Genomic DNA, 22,341 nt, shown 5'->3' with positions numbered 1-22,341 from the left:
TTACCCCTGATATAAGGAATACTTTACAGAAATCCAAGACAGGCAAAATCTGCAGAAAGCTAGCTGCTTCCAAAGTATCTTGGAGGTTGTCCATGTTCAGGGAGAGTTTTGCAGTATAAATAAAATCAATGATTTTCTTGAGCCCTATCTGATTTACTCCATGAAGTTTAATGCACATCAAGTCCTGCTCTTTCATTCCACCTGACCAAAATAAACAAATGAACCTCAGGTTGGTAATTACTTGAAGTACAAACATAACAAGTAGACATTTCTACATCCTATTAAAAGAAAAAAGTTTTTAAAGTGTTCCGGAGACTTAAAGCACAAATTTTATTTTTACAAGAGACCCATGTACGGAGGGGGGACAGACTACGTTTTTTTAAATTCTGGAAGGGGCAACAATTTCATTCGAACTCCAATGCTAAGATTCGAGGCGTCTCTATTTTTATAGATTCCTCAGTTACTTTTATACAACAGGATATTATTTCTGATCCGAATGGTAGATTTTTATTGGTTAGTGGTTTACTATTTAATAAAAAAGTAGTTTTGGTTAATGTTTATGCTCCTAATATGGATTGTCCGGAATTTTATAAATCATTGTTTAATCAGTTTCCGAATTTGAACGAGTTTTCATTGATCTGGGGCGGAGATCTTAATACCTGTTTGTCTCCAGCTTTGGACCGTTCGGCTCCTTTACGGACCTTACCTAATAAATCTGCAACTTTGATTAACTTTTTCCTTTCTGATTCTGGGTCGACGGACATTTGGCGTTTTCTGCATCCTCAGGAAAAAGATTTTTCCTTCTTTTCACATGTTCATCATTCCTATTCAAGAATTGATTTTTTTTTATTGATTCTCGTCTTATTCCTTCAGTGATTAAATGTGATTATGATTCTATAACCATTTCGGATCATGCTCCACTTAAGCTTTCTATTAGGAAAGCTCCATTTGATAAGATTATGGTAGATTGGGAACAGGAATTGGGGCTCACCATTTCTGTGGATGATTGGGGGCAGATTTTACAATTAGTTAATACTTCCTCTATTTGTGCTAAACATTCCCTAATTCAATTTAAAGTGGTTCATAGAGCACATATGTCCAAAGATAAGTTAGCGCGTTTTTACTCGCATATTAATCCTTTTTGTGATAGATGTTCGGGGCAGATAGCCTCTTTAACTCATATGTTTTGGTCTTGTCCTACTTTGGAAACTTTTTGGAGAGATATTTTTAATATTATTTCTAAGGTATTAAATATAGATATCTCTCCTCACCCTATTACGGCTATCTTTGGACTTCCTAAAATTTCTAGTAATCTTTCCCCTTCAGCCCGTAGAATGATCGCATTTCTTACTTTAATGGCGAAAAGGTGTATTTTACAACATTGGAAAGAGCTTAATGCTCCAACTACCTTTTTTTGGTTCTCTCAGACGATTTTATGTTTGAATCTGGAGAAAATTAGAAGCAACCTTTATGATTCTTCATTTAAATTTGAACAGATTTGGGGACCTTTTATTCGATACTTTCATTTAATGTAATACATACCCTTCTTGTCTTTTTTCACTGTTTTTAAAGGAGGTCGGGATTGAGGACGTGATTTTAAGTTTAACTCTGTTTGGTTTCAAGTTAGCCCATTGCTTTGCTTTGCTTTTAGTTAGTTGCACGGTGGGTTTTTTTTGGGGGTTTTTTTTTTTCTTTTTTTTTCCATTGATATATATATAAAATTTAGTATACTATTATGTTATCTTGGTTTTTTATGTTTAAATTACATTGTTTGTAGTATTTTTTTTGGTATTGATACCTTCTGGAATTCTATTATATTTTAACATTGTATTAATGTTTATATGGTTTACCTTTTTGTATTCAATAAAAAGATTTAAAGACATTTCTAGTAAGACAGAAATGAGTGATTAGCCCTCTTTAACTGCATGAAATAATGAAATAATAAACTTGTGAATAAAATCATGAACAACTAATGGTCTGTAATCTTCAAATGCATCAACCCAGTTGCTGTGCAGATTGATTAATACAAATACAAACAGATTTCTTCAGTAGCTCTGGAGTTAAGTTCTGACAGAAGTCAAACCATATCTTTACACTGGATTTTGAAGGTGATTGGATAGAAACAATGAGGAGAGACTGGGAATTGATGGGACAAGTACAGGAAGCTGAGACGTGGGCACAGATTCAAAGATGAACTACAGAAAGTAAGTGGACATGCAAACATACTCTTCAATGCTGTCAATAGTTAACACCCTTCCCAATCTTCAATGTTTTTGCAACAAGCAAAAGTTTAAGAACGCTTTCTAAACTTTTTTTTGACATCCAAGTAAAATTCTTGCAAGAAACAAACTGCTGGAGGAACTCAGTGGGTCAAGCAGAATCCATGGAGCAGAGGAATGGTCAATTATTTCAGTCAAGATCCTCCTCTGTAGTCTCTTGTGTCTCCATGTTCTTTGCAAATTTATTTACAGTTTTTTAGAAATCAATTTTTAATTCCTGCTGACTCCAAAGCAATCTTAGTGGTTTATGAATCCTAAAGGTATTAGTGTGTTAAACACAAAGTGCTTACTGTATATGCATTGCAACTAGGTCATTACAGTTCTTTGAAAAAAATGTGAAGGCAAATACAAGTGTGAAGAATTTCAATATTTTCAGGAGGGTGCTCTGAGCACTTGTGTAGTTATTGAATGATTTTATAATAAACTTACATTTCACAAACAACATGATGTTTCTGTGGTTTACCTGTGAACATTGCCTTAAAATAGTCACTGGCGGAGGCCATCATTGCTCTATGGACTGGAAATACTTCATCACCGTCCCCTGGCACCAAGGTAACATCGCAGAGTAAACCTTCAATTCGGAGTTGGTCAAATCCCTACAAAATACAGATATTTCAAAAATCAGATTACAAGTTTCAAGCAATGAATTTTAAAAAATCTTGGTCCCTTCGTTACTAACTGAAAATGCCAGGAAAAAGCTGTCAGTTTAGCTTAAATGGCATCCCCCAACAGTTTCAAAACAGGAAAGTTTCAAGTTCAACTTCCAGACCATAAGGTCATAACATAAGAGCAGAATTAGGCCACTCACCAATAGAGTCTGCTCCGCCATTTCAGCATGGTTGATTTATTATCCCTCTCAACCTCATTCTCCTGCCTTCTCCACATAACCTTTGACAGCCTGTCTAATCAAGAAACTATCAATCTCTATTTTAAATAGACTCAATGACTTCGCCTCCAAAGGTGTCCATGCCAAAAAATTCCATACATTCACCACCTTCTGGCCAAAGAGATTCCTCATCTCTGTTCTAAAGGGACATCTTTGCACTCTGGTCCTTGACTCCCTTAAAATTAGAAACATCCTCTTCACATCCAGTCTATCTAGGGCTTCAATATTTGGCATGTTTCAATGAATTCCCCCTCCCTCATTATTCTAAACTCCAGCGAGTACAGGATAGAGCCGGAGCCATCAAATGCTTCTCATGTGTTAACCCCAGAATAATTCTCGTTAACCTCCTCAACCCTTTCCAATGTCAGCACATCCTTTCTTAGATACGGAGAACAAAACTACTCACAATATTCCAAATGCAGTCTGACCAATACCTTACAAAGCCTGAGCATTATATATACTTCAGTCCTCTCAAAATGAATGCTAAAATTGCATTTGCCTTCTTTACTACTGACTCGAGCTGCAAGTTAAACATTATGGAATCCTGCACTAGAACTCCCAGGTCCCTTTTCACCTCTGATTTCTGAATTTGCTCCCTGTTTAGAAAATAGTCTATACCTTTATTTCTTCTACCAAAGTGCATGACCATACACTTCCTATACACTATATTCCATCTGCCGTTTCTTTGCCCATTCTCCCAATCTGTTGAAGTTATCATGTAGACTCTCTGCTTCCTGAAGACTACTTGCCCCTGCACCTATCTTTGTACCATCCCCAATCTTGGCTACAAAGCCATCAATTCCAGCGTCCAGATCACTGCCATATAAATGTGAAAAGTGACCCCTATGGAGCACCACTAGTCACCAACAGCTAATCAGAAAAGGCCCCTTCTATTACCACTCTTTGCCTCCTGCCAGTCAGCCACTCTTCTATCCTTGCTAGTATCTTTCCTGGAACAACATAGACTCTTATCTTGTTTAGCTGCCTCATGTGCGCCACCTTGTCAAATGTTTCTGAAAAGCCAAATAAACATCCACTGACTCTTTTGCCTATTCTGTTATTTCCTAAAAGAATTTCAACAGATTTGTTAAACAAGATTTCCCCTTAAGGAAACCATGCTGACTTTGGCGTATTTTATCATGTGCCTTCAAGCATCTTGAAAACTGATTCTTAATAGTGGACTCAAAAATCTTGCCACTGAAGTCAGCTTAACTGGCCTATAATTTCCTTTCCTTTGCCTCCATTCCTTCTTAAAGCAAGGAGTGACAATTGCGATTTTCCAGTCCTCTGAAAACATCTGGGACTTTGGTCTCTGCATCTCCTTCCCAAAGGCTTGAACCAAAGCCCCATTTCTCCAATCTAACCCTGTCCCACTCCAATAATGGCCACCTCCCTTAAACCTCACTTCTTCTAATTGGCCCAATTCAACCTTACATCTACTTTGGAACGGCTCCCACTCTCACACAGACCTCGCTCTCGCTATTCCAAAGTGATTTACAAACATTAGTGACATCTCTTAGCCGGATTATTTCCTAGGGGTGGGGATGGCCTTCAACTGAGAAATATCTGGGCGGGGTGGACAGAGGGGGAGAGGGGGAGTTGTACCCATGTGAATGAAGTGGGACTAATTACCACCATTTTGTGAATTTATTTTATTGCTTATCCACAATGACTCTGTCTTGCTGGCTAATATCTTCAGCAAATCATATGGGCAATTCACGTCCCATCACAACCCATCTCCCCACTCCTCAAACCAGAATTTCAGACCAAGTCAGCAACTCCGAGAAACTCAAGAATCAACTCAGCCAGCAGTCTCTTGTCATCCAGTTGTTCAACTACAACATAATATTTCAGCAGACCAGACTCGCTGAATGGTGTGGCTGCATGCCAACAAAGATTGGGAGTTTCCACCTCACAGCAGTGTCATGAGGACTGGTTTCATTTGGAGGGCAGCCAATCGAAAAATAGCAAGTAGCAGTACACTAGTAATCTGTATAACTTCTGGTCAGAAGTAAAGGCAAGTGCCATCAGTTATTCCTGTGTCCATTAGAAGGATGATCAGATCTGTTATCTCTCATCCAAGAGAAACATTTTTCCGTACTTGTGGGAACAATTTTATTTTTCAATGCAAAGTCTTTCAGAGATATTAATAGGCAATTATCATTCTGGTAACTATAATGTTTCAATTTACATTGTAAAGTGAGACTAAAACCCAGGTGTACACTTTTAAGCAAGTAGGAATCAATGTCTATAGATCCACAGTGGTGCTAATGTCCAATAAACTTACTCTTGCTTCAATTCATGTTTTTGGATATCCTACTAAATCATTTTTTCCCAGGGGAAAGCAAACTTTTGCTTGAAGTCCCAGCTACTCCATGCGGTAATGAGTTCTATATCCTAACTATTCTCAGAAGTAGATACATACATCTACTGAGTCTAAGTACTTATAACACAAGAGATGAATCGATATTTTCTTAGAAATTTTCCAACAGGATTTTCAAGAATGGCCCATTATTTGCACCTAATTCGTTCCGTGCATGATCTATATCTTCTCACTAATACACTTATGTTTCAATTTCAGCAACTACCTCAAAAGAAATTCAGAACAGCTGAAGTTGTACACTTAAGATAAACAGACAGGTTCAAGACCACAACAGCTTAACACTGAACTTGGTAGTACTGATTTGCTTAATTGGCCCTTCCATTATATCATTATATTTATTAAAGCTTGAACCAAAAAGACAATTTTGGATATAATTTTCTAAGAAAGCTTCAATGACACCGGTCATTCACAGAAGTAAAAGTAAGTTTACTTTCTCACTCTTTCTGGACTGCAAATTTCATATTAGATTTCAGTAAGTATCAGCCACTTCCACCATAATATTAATCTAAAACACTAAATATTTATGGATACAATTTTGATAAACAAATTTTAAAATATTTTCCTGATTGAAGTGACTTTGACTTTAGACATAGGCTTCAGAAGAAAACTCAGTACAGAAGTAAAGCAGAGGAGTAGATAGCACATGAGATTTTAACAGCTTTTAGTCCATTATGAACATGGGAGACGTTGAATACTATTGACAAGAATGCTGTTACTGAGAACTTGGCTCTCTATTAAAACCAGAGCTCCAAAGTTCTTTTACTCCTCAATGAAAGCAGACTGTGGTTTGGGTCTGATTCATGCCGTGCAGCATAAATACAATTTTAGAGATCATAATGCCCGTTTCAAAGAACTGACAGGCTCTCTGCGAAGCCATCAGCCACAGCACTTCTGCAAGTATTGTACGTGCTGATGCTTCTGCAGAAGTGGTTAAGGTATATGCTGTGGAAAGGACGGAACTTGAACATTGTTTTTCAGACTACAACCTCCATATTCTAGTTGAGGTGCCATATGGTCTAGGTTACATTGAGGAGTTGAAAGGTGAGCACAGAATAGTTCTTTCTCTGTGACTTTCTAAGGATACTGGAGAAATGCCGTCAATAGAACCATGAGTAGAATTATGACCTCATTAGATATCTGTCTCTTCCTTGTTAGTGAGAGAGAGAGAACCTGTGGGATATTCAAATGTTGGAGTGAACAGCTAGTTTTTGATGTACTGTAGATCATGGTCTCTCTTTGAGGGCTTTGCTGGTGGATGGTGGGAATGTTGATGCTTTATGCTAGAATAAGTGAGGAAGAGGGATGGTTGATGCTGCTTGCCTCTGCTTGTGCATTGGAGGGGGAGGAGGGCTTTGGGGTTCTTATGTTTTTTCTGTCATTCCTTCTTTGGGGGTTTTCTTCTGTTTTGAGAATGTCTGCGGAGAGTAAGAATTTCAGGTTATATATTGTATACATTCTCTGATATTAAACTGAACTATTGAAATGTAAGATAAGGGTTCTAACACTTGCATCTGCAGTTCTCGCCTTGTGTAACACAGACAGCTGCATTTATACAAAACTTCAAAGACAGACAAGTGAACACACAGATATCAATTAAGTTAACCATGCCATTGATGCATTTTAAAGTATCTCCTTTTTTTTCCCCAGGCTAATTGCAAGAACTACATGATCAAGCAGGAAAATCCACCTATCTTTCACATGGTGGGCAATGAAGTAGCCCAGCCTTTGGCACTTGTATCACAGAAGGACTGAACTTCTCTGGTGTTTTAATATTTGACTGCACACACCGTCTTCATCTCTGCAATGAATATTTCATCATATTTGCACGTATGCTACAAATAGCTCCATATGTGCACACTATAGACATTCTCTTCTATTCAGGGAGGAGATGATAAATCATTCCAAATGAGAAAGGATACACATCACTGAACCTCACATTAATAAGCACCAGCTCAGATACTGAACTGGTATGCTTTGAGATTTTGTTATGGCTAGAATTTACTCCTGCCTGAGCAAGGACCTGGACTTATGAAATTTGCCTACAGCCACAAGTCTACAGCAAATACAATCTCACTAGCTCTCTCCTCGGCTTTGGAGTACCTGGACAACAGCAACGCATATGTCAGCCTGCTGTTTATCGATTATAGCTTAGCATTCAACGTCATCATATCCTCACGAATAACCAACAAGGCCTCCACAATTGGATCCTTAACTTACTCATTGGGAGACTACAGTCAGTACACATTGGTGAAAATATACTGATTATCAACACAGAGCACTTCTAAGATGTGTGCTTTGCCCACTGCTCTACTCTCTCTACACTCATGACTGTGGCTAGGCACAGCTCAAACATCATCTATAAATTTGCTGACGACACCACTGTTGTTGGCAGAATGTCAGGTAGTTTATGAGGTGCTGTACAGGAGTGAGATGGATCACCTGGCTGCGTGATACCACAATAACAACTTCACAATTAATGTCAGCAAGTCCAAGGATTTCATTGTGGACTTCAGGAAGAGGAAGTCAGGAGAACAAACACCAGTCCTCATAAACACGAGGAAATCTGCAGATGCTGGAAATTCAAGCAACACACAAAAAACACTGGTGGAACTCAGCAGGTCAGGCAGCATCTATGGGAAGAGGTACAGTCGACGTTTCGGGCCGAGACCCTTTCTCAGGACCTGACGAGGGTCTTGGCCCGAAACGTCGACTGTACCTCCTCCTATAGATGCTGCCTGACTTGCTGCGTTCACCAGCATTTTGTGTGCGTTACCAGTTCTCATGAGGGGTCAGCGCTGGAAAGGGCGAGTAGATTCAAGTTCCTGGGTGTCAACATTTCAGAAAATCTAGCCTGGACCCAACACATTGATATATGACTTCATTTCTGATTCACCAGGAATTTGAGGATATTTGGAAGGTCACCAAAGACTCTTGCAAATTTCTACAGATGTATGTAGAGCATTCTGACTGGCTGCATCATAGCCAGGGATGAAAGCATAATGCACAAAATTGAACAAGGCTGCAGAGGGTGATATACTCAGCCAGCTCTTTCATGGGCCACAACCCTCCCCATCACCAAGGGCATCTTAAAAAATCGTGCCTCAAAAAGGCAGCATTCAGTAATAAGGACCCCCATCAGCCAGGACATGCTCTCTTCTCATTACTACGATCACAGAGGTGATGCAGGAGATTATAGATGCATATTCAACATTTTATGAATAGCTTTGTTCCCTCTGCCATCAGATTTCTGAATGATCCATGAACACTACTTCAATATTCCTCTTTTTATACTATTTATGTTTGTAGCTTATCGTAATTTTCATGTATGTCACTGTAATCAGCTTAAAACCAACATATTTAATGACATATATCAATGATAATAAACCTAATTCTGATTCTGACACGAATGAAATTGAATTATATTGAATTGACTTTATTTCTTACATCCTTCACAAACATGAGTAAAAATCTTTATGTTACGTCACTGTGTGAATGTGTAATGTGCAATTTATAGTAATTTGTAATAAATAGTATGTACAGTAAGATATACAATAGAACAGTCAATATAGCTTAGAAATACGAGTGTGGTTAGATCAAAGGTATTGCACATTAGAGACAATTGTACTTGGAGACTTTTGCATATCCATGGCAAAGGGAAGACCACAGATCATAAGACACTGGAGCAGAATTAGGCTATTCAACCTGTTGAGTTTACCTCAGCATTCCATCATTTCTGATTCATTATTCCTCTCAACCCCATTTTCCTGCCTTCTCCATACATCTTTGATGCCCTTCCTAATCAAGAACCTATGAACCTCAGCTTTCAATATACCTATGACTTGGCTTCCACAACCACCTGTGGTAATGAATTTCATAGATTGATCACTGTCTGGCTAAAGAAATTCCTCATCTCTGTTCTAAATGGACGTCCATGTATTCTGAGGCTGTGTCCTCTGGTCCTACACTCTCCCAATATTGGAAACATCAATTTCACGTTCACTCTATCTAGGTCTTACAATATTTGACAGGTTTCAATGAGATTCCTCCTCCCCGACCCCCTTCATTTTTTATAAACTCCAGTGAATACAAGTCCAGAGCTATCAAGTGCTCTTCATATGTTATCCCTTTCATTCCCAGGATCATTCTCATGAACCTCCTCTGGACCCTCTTCAATGCCAGTTAAGAGGCCCAAAATTGCTCATAATATTCTGATCAATGCCTTATCAAGGCCAATATTCCCAAAAAGAAAGATCATATATTTGTAATTCCCTGGAGAACTCAGTACAACAACATACAAGTGCCTCCAAAATGTGTCTATGATCAGCATCATCACCTATAAAGATGTAACAGCGTATATTGGGATCTTAAAGCCCGCCTTTCCTATTTGCATTGAATTTATCCAATGCTGAGATAACTAGTTGTCCTGCCTCAAGCCATGTGTTGGAATAAAATACCAGATTGATAGCAATGCAAATGCTTCTATTGATTCTTAAAAGCTTTTGGACAGCAAAGTCCCTCTGTCTCGTATTCCTTCAGATGACAGGATCAATTGTATTTCCTCCAGATCCTTCCTGGTTACAGAGCCAAGCAGCTGAACAGTGTGGTGAGAACTGGCTGTAATTCAAGCAAGCACTGAAAACAACTTTCACAAAAATCATTACGGCCAATTATACTGATGCCATGGAATTTGCAAGTGTTGACACATCAGCCACTGGAGATGCCAAAAATGATTCGTAGTGAATACATTTGAAACCTGTGAGAATCTTTAACAGAACCAAATACTTAGAAGAATAAATCCGCTGTTTGCTAAGAAGTCAATCAATTGATAATATAAAATGGGGTCATGTGCTCACTGAGTATGATAAACCATTACAAACTACCCTTAGTGAGATTTTAGAGAAAGTTAGTTCAGCATGCATCACTCCGTCTCCAGCTCCCAACCACAGTAAGGGTCCAGTACTACCACAGCACACAAAAGAAACTCCTCATGAGTCTAGCCTTCTATGACATTGCTGATCCACTTCCCTGCAAAGAAGGCTGAAGTCTTTCAGTAATATCTGCTTGCAAGACCTACAAAGTTGAAGGGAAGAGTTAACATAGTATCACTCAATAATGGGTACAATGACCATCTCCTCCTGCCATCTGCTTTACATCTTATTGTTCTTCCCTTCATTCTCCTGTTTAGCACCTTAGGCGAGAGTCAAACTCCTCTGTTGGCTGAATAGTGCAGGGGGCAGATAGTTTGATGTACACAAGAGTATTACAAAATATAGAGTGATAGAGTTGAGCTGTTCTTCACTCCTACTACAGCCCTGCCAACACATAGCAGTCTGATGAACCTTTGTTGTGTTTCCTCTGCAGTGAGTACATTTGTTCCTAAAAGGAAAATTTACACATTTCTTCAGGTACAGCATCACTAAGACACAGATTAATTGTAGAAAATGTTTCTGAACTCAAATCCTGTTGTGATAAAAGCATAACATTTGCCTTCAATTTCTTCCTGGTGATCCTATGCCTTTGACTGTAGTAGCACATTTTCTGCAAGCATACACAGTACATCCAAGAAACACAACAATGAAAACTGCATACAACAGATTGGGCAAACAACCAATGTGTAAAAGACAAACTATGCAAATACAAAATAAAAATATAATAATAACAAATAAACGAACAATAAATATCAAGAACATGAGATGAAGATTCCTTGAAAGTGAGTCCATAGGTTATCGGAACAGTTCAGTGATGGGTTGAGTGAAGTTGAGTGAAATTATCCCCTCAGGTTCAAGAGCCTAACGGTTGACTTGTAATACCTACTGCTGAACCTGGTGGTGTGGGTCTTGATGCTACACGCAGCTGATTAATCCAAAGGAACAGCAGAGACCAATACAGTTCAGCACCAGAGGTATCATGGGAGTTGCCAGTCAGTGTTAAACTCAATTTAGGACTGACTTAGGGACTCCAGATCTTTCCTTCGGGGTTTATTCCCGAAGGCTTCCTCATGAATGGGTATAGCCGCATGGCAGTGGAGGTCAGAGATCAGAATTTTCCTTCTAGATGTGCTGCCAACTACAGCTGACGAGCCCCATCTGCCCAAAGTGACTGGTTTTAAGGCACCAGGAACCCATCTTTGCCCCTTCTCCCATCAGCAGAAATGGTTCTACTTGGCTCAGTAGCTAAGCCACATGTGAAGGCCTGGAGCTGCACTTGGTTGTCAGAGGTTATTTGAGATGCATGCCACTGGGAACATTTAATAGGTTGTGGGAGCTTATCCCCACTACCATCCCAGCTATGACAACCTTAAGGAATCATATTACTTTTTTAAAAAGTTAGAGCAAGGTTATACTTTCTAGTACAGGACTGACACTACTCACAAGGTAGGAATTTTTGGCACCACAGGGAAAGTACTGGGAAAATTGTTGCTGATATCATGAACAACATACAGTAAGGAACAAGCTCTTCAATTAGGTGTACATGATGCTAATCCAAACTAATCCCATGTACTTGAACATGGTCTACATCCCTCTGTTCCCTTCATGCTCATATGCCCATTGAAATGCCACTTAAATGTTGTTCTCATATCTGTTTCCATCACTTCCCCTGGTTCTAGCCACTTTAAAAAAAACTAAATCTTCTTTAAACTTTCCCCTTCTTGCTTTAAAGATGCAGCCTCTAGAATTTGAAATTTCTACCCTGGGAAAAAAACTTTGACCATCTGTGCCTATCATAATCTGTGACGAAAAACCAAGTTATCAGAAGATTGATGCTGATGAGAGAGATAAGATAAGGGAGACAATGGAGAAACATTCAAAATGCTAATAAGAGAGAAGAGAGATTAATGAGAAAGAAACACATTTCAGATATTGACAGACCGATTGCTTTGAACCTGAACTGTTTGAAGTTTGATGGACAGGTGATACCCCAGCAGGGGGATAAAAAGAACAGGTTCGCTAAGGCACGACACACACCACGAGATCACGAGATAACGAGACCCTGGAAGAGCGGTGTGCCCCCACAAGTTGGGAGTTTGGAGGTCTGGTCGCGGGAACCGACCATAGACGCACAGGGTGAAAAGGTACGATCGGCGGGAACCTGGTGTGTGTGTCCACCCTTGCCTGGGTGCCGGGTTCACCACGGAAGAACGGTCGTATCCGGAACGGAGGGGTCACAGTCAGTGACCACAGAAGATATAAAAGGGTTCGCCCGAAAGCTAACTGCGAAGAACATCAAAGGTCTGTTTGAATCAAAATTTGCATTTTCTCTCTCTCTCCCCAACGGCACAACAGCAATTACTGCGAACTGTACTAAGCTGAACTGAACTCTGCGTCACTTGGGACTGATCATTTTACCCCTAGACTGCGATAGAGCTTGGTTGATTCCTATTACCCTAGTTCTGTGTACATGTGTGTTTTATCATTGCTAATCTGTTGCATTTATATCCTTACGATTAGAGTACTGTGTTACTTATTTCTTTAATAAAACTTTATTAGCTTCTGTTAAACCAGACTCCAACTAAGTGGTCCATTTCTGCTGGTTTGGCAACCCAGTTACGGGGGACCTAACAAATCTTAACAACTTGGATTGTTTTTTTTGCTGGAACATCAGAAGATAGGACAATATCATATAAGTACATACAACTATATAAGGCATAGTTGGGACAGATATCCACACCTAGTTATTTCTGTTGCTGCTTCACTGCCAGTCATACATTGCCAGAGGTTTAAGTCTTTTCCCTCTTTGGTGAATATATTGTCCAGAAGGGTCAGTTTGCCTTCCTCTGGGATGTGGACCAGTATATTTGCAAGATAGAACAGAAGCCCCTCTTGACATCATCCAAAGATTCAACACTGGGGACATGCACCACTGACTGTATTATACCGTTTTAACTTTAGAGTGAGCCTAAGGGTAATACTGTGTACATTAATTCTGAACTGAAACACTGGACTAGCTTGGTAGTTAAATAAACTCCATGAAAGCGATTTTAGATTAGATTAGATTAGATTCAACTTTATTGTCATTGACCCGAGTACAGATACAAAGCCAATGAAATGCATTTAGCATCTGACCAGAAATGCAAAGAATAGTGTTATTTACAAAATAACTGCGAATAAAAAAGTGCTACAGCACACAAGTATAAAAGTACTGAGACAGTACAATACGGATGCAATACTGCTTAGCGCTGTGATGAGAGGTTCAGCAGTGTCACAGCCTCAGGGAAGAAGCTCTTCCTGTGCCTGCTGGTGCGGGAGCGGAGGCTCCTGTAGTGCCTACCAGATGGGAGGGGAGTAAAAAATCCACGGTTAGGGTGAGGTGCATCCCTGATAATGCTTTTCACCCTCCCCAGGCAGCGTTTATGGTAGATGTTCTCAATGGTGGGCAATTGGGTGCCGATAATCTGCTGGGCAGCTTTTTTTTCTACTTCCAGCTCACCCTTACAGAAGATGTTCCCACTGGTTTGCCATTTGAACTGTTTGCCTCCAGCCTACTGGATCTCCCTAAGGGCAGCAATATTGGTGATGAAGCCCAAACTATTACAGCAGAGTGGTGTACAGTTATATTGCTGTTGGGACAGTCCATGAACTTCCAGACATTTTTTTAATGTGGTATAGCTGTTCATCAACAACAAAAGAGATTTAATTCCACAGGAATCGCTCCCTACATGACTCCGTTGTCCACTTGCCCCTCCCCACGGATCTCTCAGCTGGTACTTACCATTGCAAGGGGAACAAGTGCCACACCTGCCCCTACACATCTTTCCTCACGAACAGTCCTTCCAGGTGAGGTGGCTCTTCAGCTGCGAGTCTATTGGGGTCTACCGTATCTGGTGCTCCCACTGTGACCTCCTGTATACTGGTGAGACCCAACGTAGCTTTGGAGACTGCTTCGCCAAGCGCCTTCATTCCATCTGCCACAAAAAGCTAGATCTCCAGTGGCCACTCATTTCAATTCCACTTCCCATTCCGTTATGTCAATCCATGGCCTCTTCTACTGCCACGATGAGGCATACTCAGGTTGGAGGAGCAAAACCTTATATTCCTTACTCGCTCATCACCTCCCTCTGGTACTCCTCCCACTTCCTTTTCTTCCTCTCCTATCAGATTCCCCCTTCTTCAGCCCTTTATCTTTTTCACCAATCAACTTCCCAGCTCTTTATTTCACCTCCCCCTTCCTGGTTTCACCTATCACCTACTGCCTTGTACTTCTTCCTCCCCTCCCCAGCCTTCTTCTCCTCTTCCTTTCCAGTCCTGATAAGACCACAAGACCATAAGACATAGGAGTTGAATTCAGCCATTCAACCCATTCAACCCATCAAGTCTGTTCCACCATTCCATCTTTGCTGATCCCGGATCTCACTCAACCTCATACATCTGTCTTCTTACCCTATCCTTTGATGCCCTGACCAATGAGGAAACGATCAACTTCCGCCTTAAATATACGCACGGATTTGGCCTCCACTGCAGTCTGTGGCAGAGCATTCCACTGATTTACTACTCACTGGCTAAAAAAAAATTTCTCCTTATCTCTGTTCTAAAGGGTCACCCCTCAGTTTTGATGCTGTGCTCTCTAGTTCTGGATTCCCTCACCATAGGAAACATCCCCTCCACATCCACCCTATCTAGCCTTTCAACATTCAGTAGGTTTCAATGAGAACCCCCTGTATCCTTCTAAATTCCAATGAGTACAGGCCCAAAGCTGCCAAACACTCCTATATTAACCCCCTCACCCCCAGAATCATCCTCGTGAATCTTCTCCAGGCTCTCTCCAATGACAACACATCCTTTCTGAGATATGGGGCCCAAAACTGTGGACAATACTCCAAGTGTGGCCTGACTAGTGTCTTATAAAGGCTCAGCATTATCTCCTTGCTTTTATATCCTATTCCCCTCGAAATAAATGTCAACATTACATTTTCCTCCTTTACCACAGATTCAACCTGAAAATGAACCTTCTGGGAGTCTTGCACGAGGACTCCCAAGTCCCACTGCACCTCTGACATTTGAACTTTCTCCCTACTTGGATAATAGTCCGCACTATTGTTCCTTTTACCAAAATGCATTATCATACATGCCCCAACACTGTATTCCATCTGCCACTTTTTTGCCCATTCTTCCAATTTGTCCAAGTCCTGCTTCAATCGCATTGCTTCCTCAGCACTACCTAACCCTCCACCTATCTTTGTATCATCCACAAACTTTGTCATAAAGACATCAATTCCATGATTTAAATCCTGACAGACAATGTGAAAAGTAGCAGTCCCGATACTGACCCCTGAGAAACACCACTAGTCACCAGGAGCCAACAAGAAAAGGTCCCTTTTATTCCCACTTGCTGCCTCTGCATGTCAGCCATTTCACTATCCATGCCTGTATGTTTCCTGTAATGCCATAGGATTTTATCTTGTTAAGCAGCCTTATCAGATGCCTTCTGAAAATCCAAATAAATGACACCCACTGTGTCTGTGTCCACCCTGCGTGTTACTTCCTTGAAGAACTCTTTGTCAGGCAAGATTTCCCTTTGTCATGCTAACTTTGGCTTATTTTATCACTAGTAACCAAGTACCTCGAAACCTCATCCTTAATAATAGACTCCAACACTTCCCCAATCACTGGCCTATAGTTTCCTTCCTTTTACTTTACTCCCTTTCAGAGAAAGGAGTAACATCTGCAATCTTCCAGACCTCTTGAAAAATCATAACCAATGTATCCATTATCTCTTCAGCAACCTCTCTCAGGACTCTGGGATGTAGTCCCTCCGGTCCAGGTGACTTATCTACCTTTAACACCTTTGAGTTTGCCTGGCACATTCATGGACCTCTGGCACACTGCTAGTGTCTTTCACAGTGAAGACAAATGCAAAGCACCCATTAAGTTCATCTGCCATTTATTTGCCCCCCATTACTACCTCACCCACCAGCATCATTTTCCAGTGGTTCAACATCAACTCTCACCTCCCTTTTACTCTTTTATATAACTGAAAAAACTTTGGTATCCTACTTTATATTATTGGCTAGTCTGTGCCCTCATATTTCATCTTTTCCTTTCTCATAGATTTTTTTAGTTGCCTTTTGTTGGATTTTAAAAACTTCCCAATCATCCAATTTCCCACTCACTTTTGCTACTTTATATGTGTAAGGGGTTTCTTCTTTTATGTTACTGCCAAGGCTAATAAAAATGGCTTCTTTCTTATGTTAACTACTGAGAAAGTGCTTCCCTCTCTCGCAGCTTGTTTGGGTTATAGTACTGATAAGAGAATTGTATTCATTTGCTAACCAATTGGGATAGATGTTATTCTTCCTTGTGTGTCTGTAAGCTATTGTTTGCACGGGCTTTGAGGCAGAAGGTGCGATGGGGACAGAGAGAGGAGACGCAATGCTGTAAGCTGGGTGGTGGGACGGATCCCGAGCAGGAGTCTGAGGCCCAGGGTTTTCGGCGAGGAGAGGAGACGAAGACAGACTCGTGTGGAGCATCTAGTCAACCACCGTGGTTGGTCCCAGGCGGCGAGTTGAGGAGTTCGGAGGGGATCGAATGGTGGAAAGTGGACTCCGTTAATTGAGCTCCAGCTGTCATGCACGAAGTGGTTGAACTTTGATAAGATTGGTGCCCTTTACTTTCCTTTTATATTTTATCTCTATTAATTACGTAGTTACAGTAAGATCTATAAAGTGTAATCATTTAATCACATATGGTGTATTGTCTGTAATTTGGCGGGGTGGAGTACATCACACAGTATCCACACTAATTTGATTACCCAGTTTGGCCGGACCGAAGGCTGCTCCCCCCAGACGAAAGTGAGCTGAGCGAGCCTGAGCCTTACCAGGGGGCTACATATGCACTTTCCTTTCTTTTTATGCAATTATAAACTTCCCTTGTCAGCCACAGTTGCCTAGCCCTGTCAGTTGAGAACAACTTTTTCTATGGGACCTATTTATCCTGCGTCTTGTGAACCATTCTCAGAAACTTCAGTCACCTCTGCTCTGCCGTCATCCCAACCAATATCTCTCTCCAATCCACCTGGGCAAGCTCCTCTCTCATGCCTCTGTAATTCCCTTTATTCCATTGTGACACTGATACACACAAAGTTGCTGGTGAACGCAGCAGGCCAGGCAGCATCTCTGGGAAGAGGTACAGTCGACGTTTCAGGCCAAGACCCTTCGTCAGGGTTTCAGCCCGAAACGTCGACTGTACCTCTTCCTAGAGATGTTGCCTGGCCTGCTGCGTTCATAGAAACATACAAAAAAAAGAAAATCTACAGCACAATACAGGCCCTTCAGCCCACAAAGTTGTGCCGAACATGTGCCTACCTTAGAAATTACTAGGCTTACCTATAGCCCTCTATTTTTCTAAGCTCCATGTACCAATCTAAAAGTCTCTAAAAAGACCCTATCGTATCTGCCTCCACCACCGTTGCCGGCAGCCCATTCCACGCACTCACCACTCTCTGAATAAAAACTTACCCCTGGCATCTCCTCTGTACCTACTCCCTAGCACCTTAAACCTGTGTCCTCTTGTGGCAACCATTTCAGCCCTGGGAAAGTTCACCAGCAACTTTGATGTGTGTTGCTTGAATTTCCAGCATCTGCAGAATTCCTCGTGTTTGCGTGATACTGATACATTTGATTTGTGTTTCTCCTTCTCAAATTGCAGTGTGAATTCAAACATATTATGATCACTACCTCCTAAGGGTTCCTTTACATTAAGCTCTTTCATAAGATCTGGGTTATTACTGAACACCCAATCTAAGATAGCCTTTCCCTGAGTAGGCTCAAGCACAAGCTGCTCTAAAAAGCCATCTCATAGGTATTCAACAAATTCCCTCTCTTGTGATCCAACACCAACCTGATTTTCCCAACCCCCTTGCATATTGAAGTCCCCCATTACAACTGTGTCATTATCCTTATTATGTGTCTTTTCCAGCTCCCTTTGCAATCCCAGCCCCACATCTTGGCTACTATTTGGAGGCCTATATGATTCCCATAATGATTTTTTTTACGCTTGCAATTTCTTAACTCCACCACAAAGATTCAGCATTCTCTGACCCTATGTCACCTCTTTCTAAAGATGCAATTCCATCTCTTACCAACAGAGACACACCACCGCCTATGCCTTCCCGCCTGTCCTTTCGATACAAAGTATATCCTTTGATGTTAAGCTCCCAACCATGGCCTTCTTTCAGTCACGATTCAGTGATGTCCACAACGTCATACTGACCAATCTCGAATTGAACCATGAGTTCATCCACCTTATTCCGAACGTTCTGCACATTTAAATACAGCACCTCCAGTCCTGCATTCTTTGCCTTTTTGAAATTTGCCTCTGAGGTACCATTTAACTCTTTGCTCTGACTGCATTTGTACTCAATCATTGACTTGTCCTTCCTTACATTATTGTTACACCCATCATCTACTTGTAAACCTGCTGGTTCATCCTCAACTTCATCATACTGGCTCCCATACCCCTGCCATATTAGTTTAAACTACTCCAACAGCTCTAGTAAATCTGCCCGGAAGAATATTGGTCCCCCTCTGATGAAGGGTCTCAGCCTGAAATGTTGACTGTTTACTCTTTTCTATAGATGCTGCCTGGCCTGCTGAGCTCCTCCCGCATTTTACGTGCGTTGCTAGGGATTTAATAGAGTGAGATCTTGATCCAGTGGCATGGGGAATCAAAAGCATGCTCCATTCTCTCACAAATGGATGTACAGACTTGGATATTGTGCAAAATTCATAGTCAGGTCAAGGAGAAAACGAAAGCCTTTATGAACATGAGGATATATACAAATGTTTCAGTGTTATGCTCGTTTTTTAGGAATGATACAGTATTATGCAAAGCTTCAGCTGATCTGGCTCTGGCACTGCACGCCTTAAAGTTGATGTTGAACAAAGACACAAAAGTCGTCCTTTCAAGATATGCAAGAAATGTTTTGGGCTTGCCTTGTAGCTTGTCCACTGCTTGATTTTGTATCAAGATCAAATTTGGGAATCGGCAGAGTGATTGAATTAGATAGTAAACAAAAAAGCAAGATGACCTTAGCCTCATCTTGTGCATCTTTCCAGAAGAGCCAAAGATGATTCTTTCGGCTGTCAGAAAAACACACAAATACATGTCCTGTTTTGCATTGACACAAAAGGATTCAATCGGAAATATGCTTTCACAAACCCTGTGCATCCCAGCTTCTAACTAGTACCAACATAAATTTTACAACTTGTATCAACATTACAGTCCAGTTTGCACACTTGCTTCCCAATAATGATCACTTGACACATGTATCTGTAGCTACATTATGATCTCACACCTAAAAATATTTTTGGTTTTAATAAAAGCAAGAGTTTTCTGCAAGTGCTAAGATATTTCTTTCTTTCCCTATAAATGAAAGGTATTCCCACCTGGCCGTCCTCGATGCACTTCTTATTTATTAAAAAGCTCAAAGAAGTGATGCACAAAACAAATGAAGACACTAACCTATGAATACATAATCACTGGGATCAATTCGAATCACAAAGACCAAATAAAGCACAGCCCAGTTATGTGGAAACAATTAAACTGCATGCATTATAGTTCTCAATCAGTTGAAACAACCGTTGACAGTATAACATAACCATGAGAAATTCAACAGATGCTGGAAATCCAAAATAACACACACAAAATGCTGGGGAGCTTAGCAAGTGAAGTTGCATCCATGGAAATGAATAAATAGTCAACATTTTGAACCGAGACTATTCTTCAGGGAGGGGGAAGATGCCAGGAAGAAAAGATAGAGAGGGGATGGAGGATAGCTAGGTGATAGGTGAAGCTAGGTAGATAGGAAAGGTAAAAGGCTGGAGAGAAAGGAATCTGATAGGAGAGGAGGTGAACCACAGGAGAAAGGTAAGGAGAAGGAAGCATGGGGTGGGGGGGGCAGAGGAGGGTGGAGGTGATAGGCAGGTGAGAAGAGATAAGAGGTCAGGGTGGGGAATAGAAGAACAGGGGAAGGGGAGGGAATTTTTTTTAAACTGGAAGGAGAAATTGATATTTATGCCATTAGGCTGGAGGCTATCCGGACAGAATATAAGGTGTTGCTCCTTTACCCTGAGGGTGGCCTCATCGTATTATAAGAGGAGGCCATGGATTGACATGTCAGAATGGGAATGGGAAGTGTTCGGCCACCAGGAAGTTCTGCTTTTGGTTAATGAAGCAGAGGTGTTCAATGAAGTGGTCCTCCAGTTTACAACAGATCTCATCAATGTAGAGGAGACTGCATCAGAAGCAACAGACATAACAAACAATCCAGAAGATTCACAGGTGAAGCGTTGCCTCACCTGGAAGGACTTTTTTGGGGCCCTAAATGGAAGACATTAGCCGCTTGCAGGGACAGGTTCTGGGAGGGAGACCAGTGGGGAAGGACAAATGGACATACAAATGAATCACAGAGGGAACATTCCCTGCAGAAAGTGGAGCTTTGGGGGGGGGGGGAGGGTAAAGATATTTTAGTGGTAGGATTGCTTAGGAGATGGCAGAAGATTTGGAGATTGATGTATTAGATGCGGAGGCTCATGAGATGGTAGGTAAGTACATGAGGTGCTCTAACACTGTTGAGGCAGCAGGAAGATGGGGTGACTACAGATATTCAGGAAATGGAAGAGATGTGGGTGAGGGCAGTATCAATGGTAGAGGAAGGGAAATCCCTTTCTTTGAAGGAGGAGGACTCCTCTAACGTCCTGGAAAGGAAAGCCACATTCTAGGAACAGATGCAGTGGAGGCAAAGAAACTGAGACAAGAGAATAGCATTTTTAAAAGAGACAAGATGGAAAGAGGTATTGTCAGGATAACCATGGGAATAATAGGTTTATAAAAGATGTTGGTTGATAGTTTGTCTTCAGAGATGGAGACAGAGAGATCGAGTAAGGGGAGAGAGGGGTCAGAAATGGACTGAGTGAATTTAAGGGCAGCGTGGAAGTTAGAGGCAAAGTTGATGAAACTGATGAGCTTAGCATGGGTGCCTGAAGCAGTACCAATGCAGTCGTCAATGTAGCAGAGGAACAGTTGGGAGCAAATAAAATCCAATTCACAAATAAAATTTCTCAGTTAAATTGATCATAATCCCTGGTTGTAATACTCACTTATGTGAGTAAAGGGTTGGGGCTGAATAATCTTACAAGGCACTGTATGCAGATGACACCACTGTTATTGGCAGAATCTCAGATGTTGGTACAGGAGTGAGATAGTTGAACTAGTTGAGTGATGTTGTAACAACAACTTTATACTTAACATCAGCAAGAGCAAGGAACTTTTTGCAGACTTTGTGAAAGGGAAACTAAGATAACACAGACAGGTCCTCAGTGGAAAGAGTGAGCAGCTTCAAATTTCTGGGTGGCAATATCTCAAAAGATTAATCCTGGGCCCAATATATTGATGCAATCATAAAGAACACATACCACTGGTTCTGCTGTGTTAGGAATTTGAGGAGATTTGGTATGTTACCAAGGAATCTCACAAATTTCTATAGATGTATACTGGAGAGTATTCTGATCGGTTACATGACAGTCTGGTATGAAGCCACCAGTGCACAGGATCAGGAGGGGTTGCAGAGGGTAAAAGACTCAGCCAACTCCATCATAGCACAACCCTCTCTTCCATCAAGGATATGCTCTTTTCTAATTACTACCATCAAGGAGAAGGTAAAGGAGCCTGAAGACCCACACTCAATAGAAGCAGCTTCTTTCCCTCCACCATCATATTTCTGAATGGTTCATGAGTCCATGAACATAATGTCATTATTCCTTTTTTTGACACTATTTATTTATTTTGTAATGCATAGTA

General features: G+C 41.0%; 1 protein-coding gene across 9 annotated transcripts in view; it reads right to left on the bottom strand.

Annotated features, from left to right (window-relative positions):
- The window catches only part of klhl13 (kelch-like family member 13), a 231,730-nt gene that overhangs the window by 27,568 nt on the left and 181,821 nt on the right, over positions 1–22,341 (bottom strand). For all 9 annotated transcript variants that reach the window (XM_063060495.1, XM_063060496.1, XM_063060497.1 and 6 more), the window contains 2 exons: positions 2,743–2,875; positions 5–201 (listed from right to left, as the gene is read on the bottom strand). In XM_063060495.1, coding sequence (XP_062916565.1) covers positions 5–201; positions 2,743–2,875 — 330 coding nt within the window. The remainder of the gene's footprint in view (positions 1–4; positions 202–2,742; positions 2,876–22,341) is intronic.

Source organism: Mobula hypostoma, chromosome 10 (genome assembly GCF_963921235.1).
Source record: "Mobula hypostoma chromosome 10, sMobHyp1.1, whole genome shotgun sequence".
In the NCBI taxonomy this organism is placed as follows: domain Eukaryota; kingdom Metazoa; phylum Chordata; class Chondrichthyes; order Myliobatiformes; family Myliobatidae; genus Mobula; species Mobula hypostoma.
This window is presented reverse-complemented; position numbering and strand designations above follow the sequence as displayed.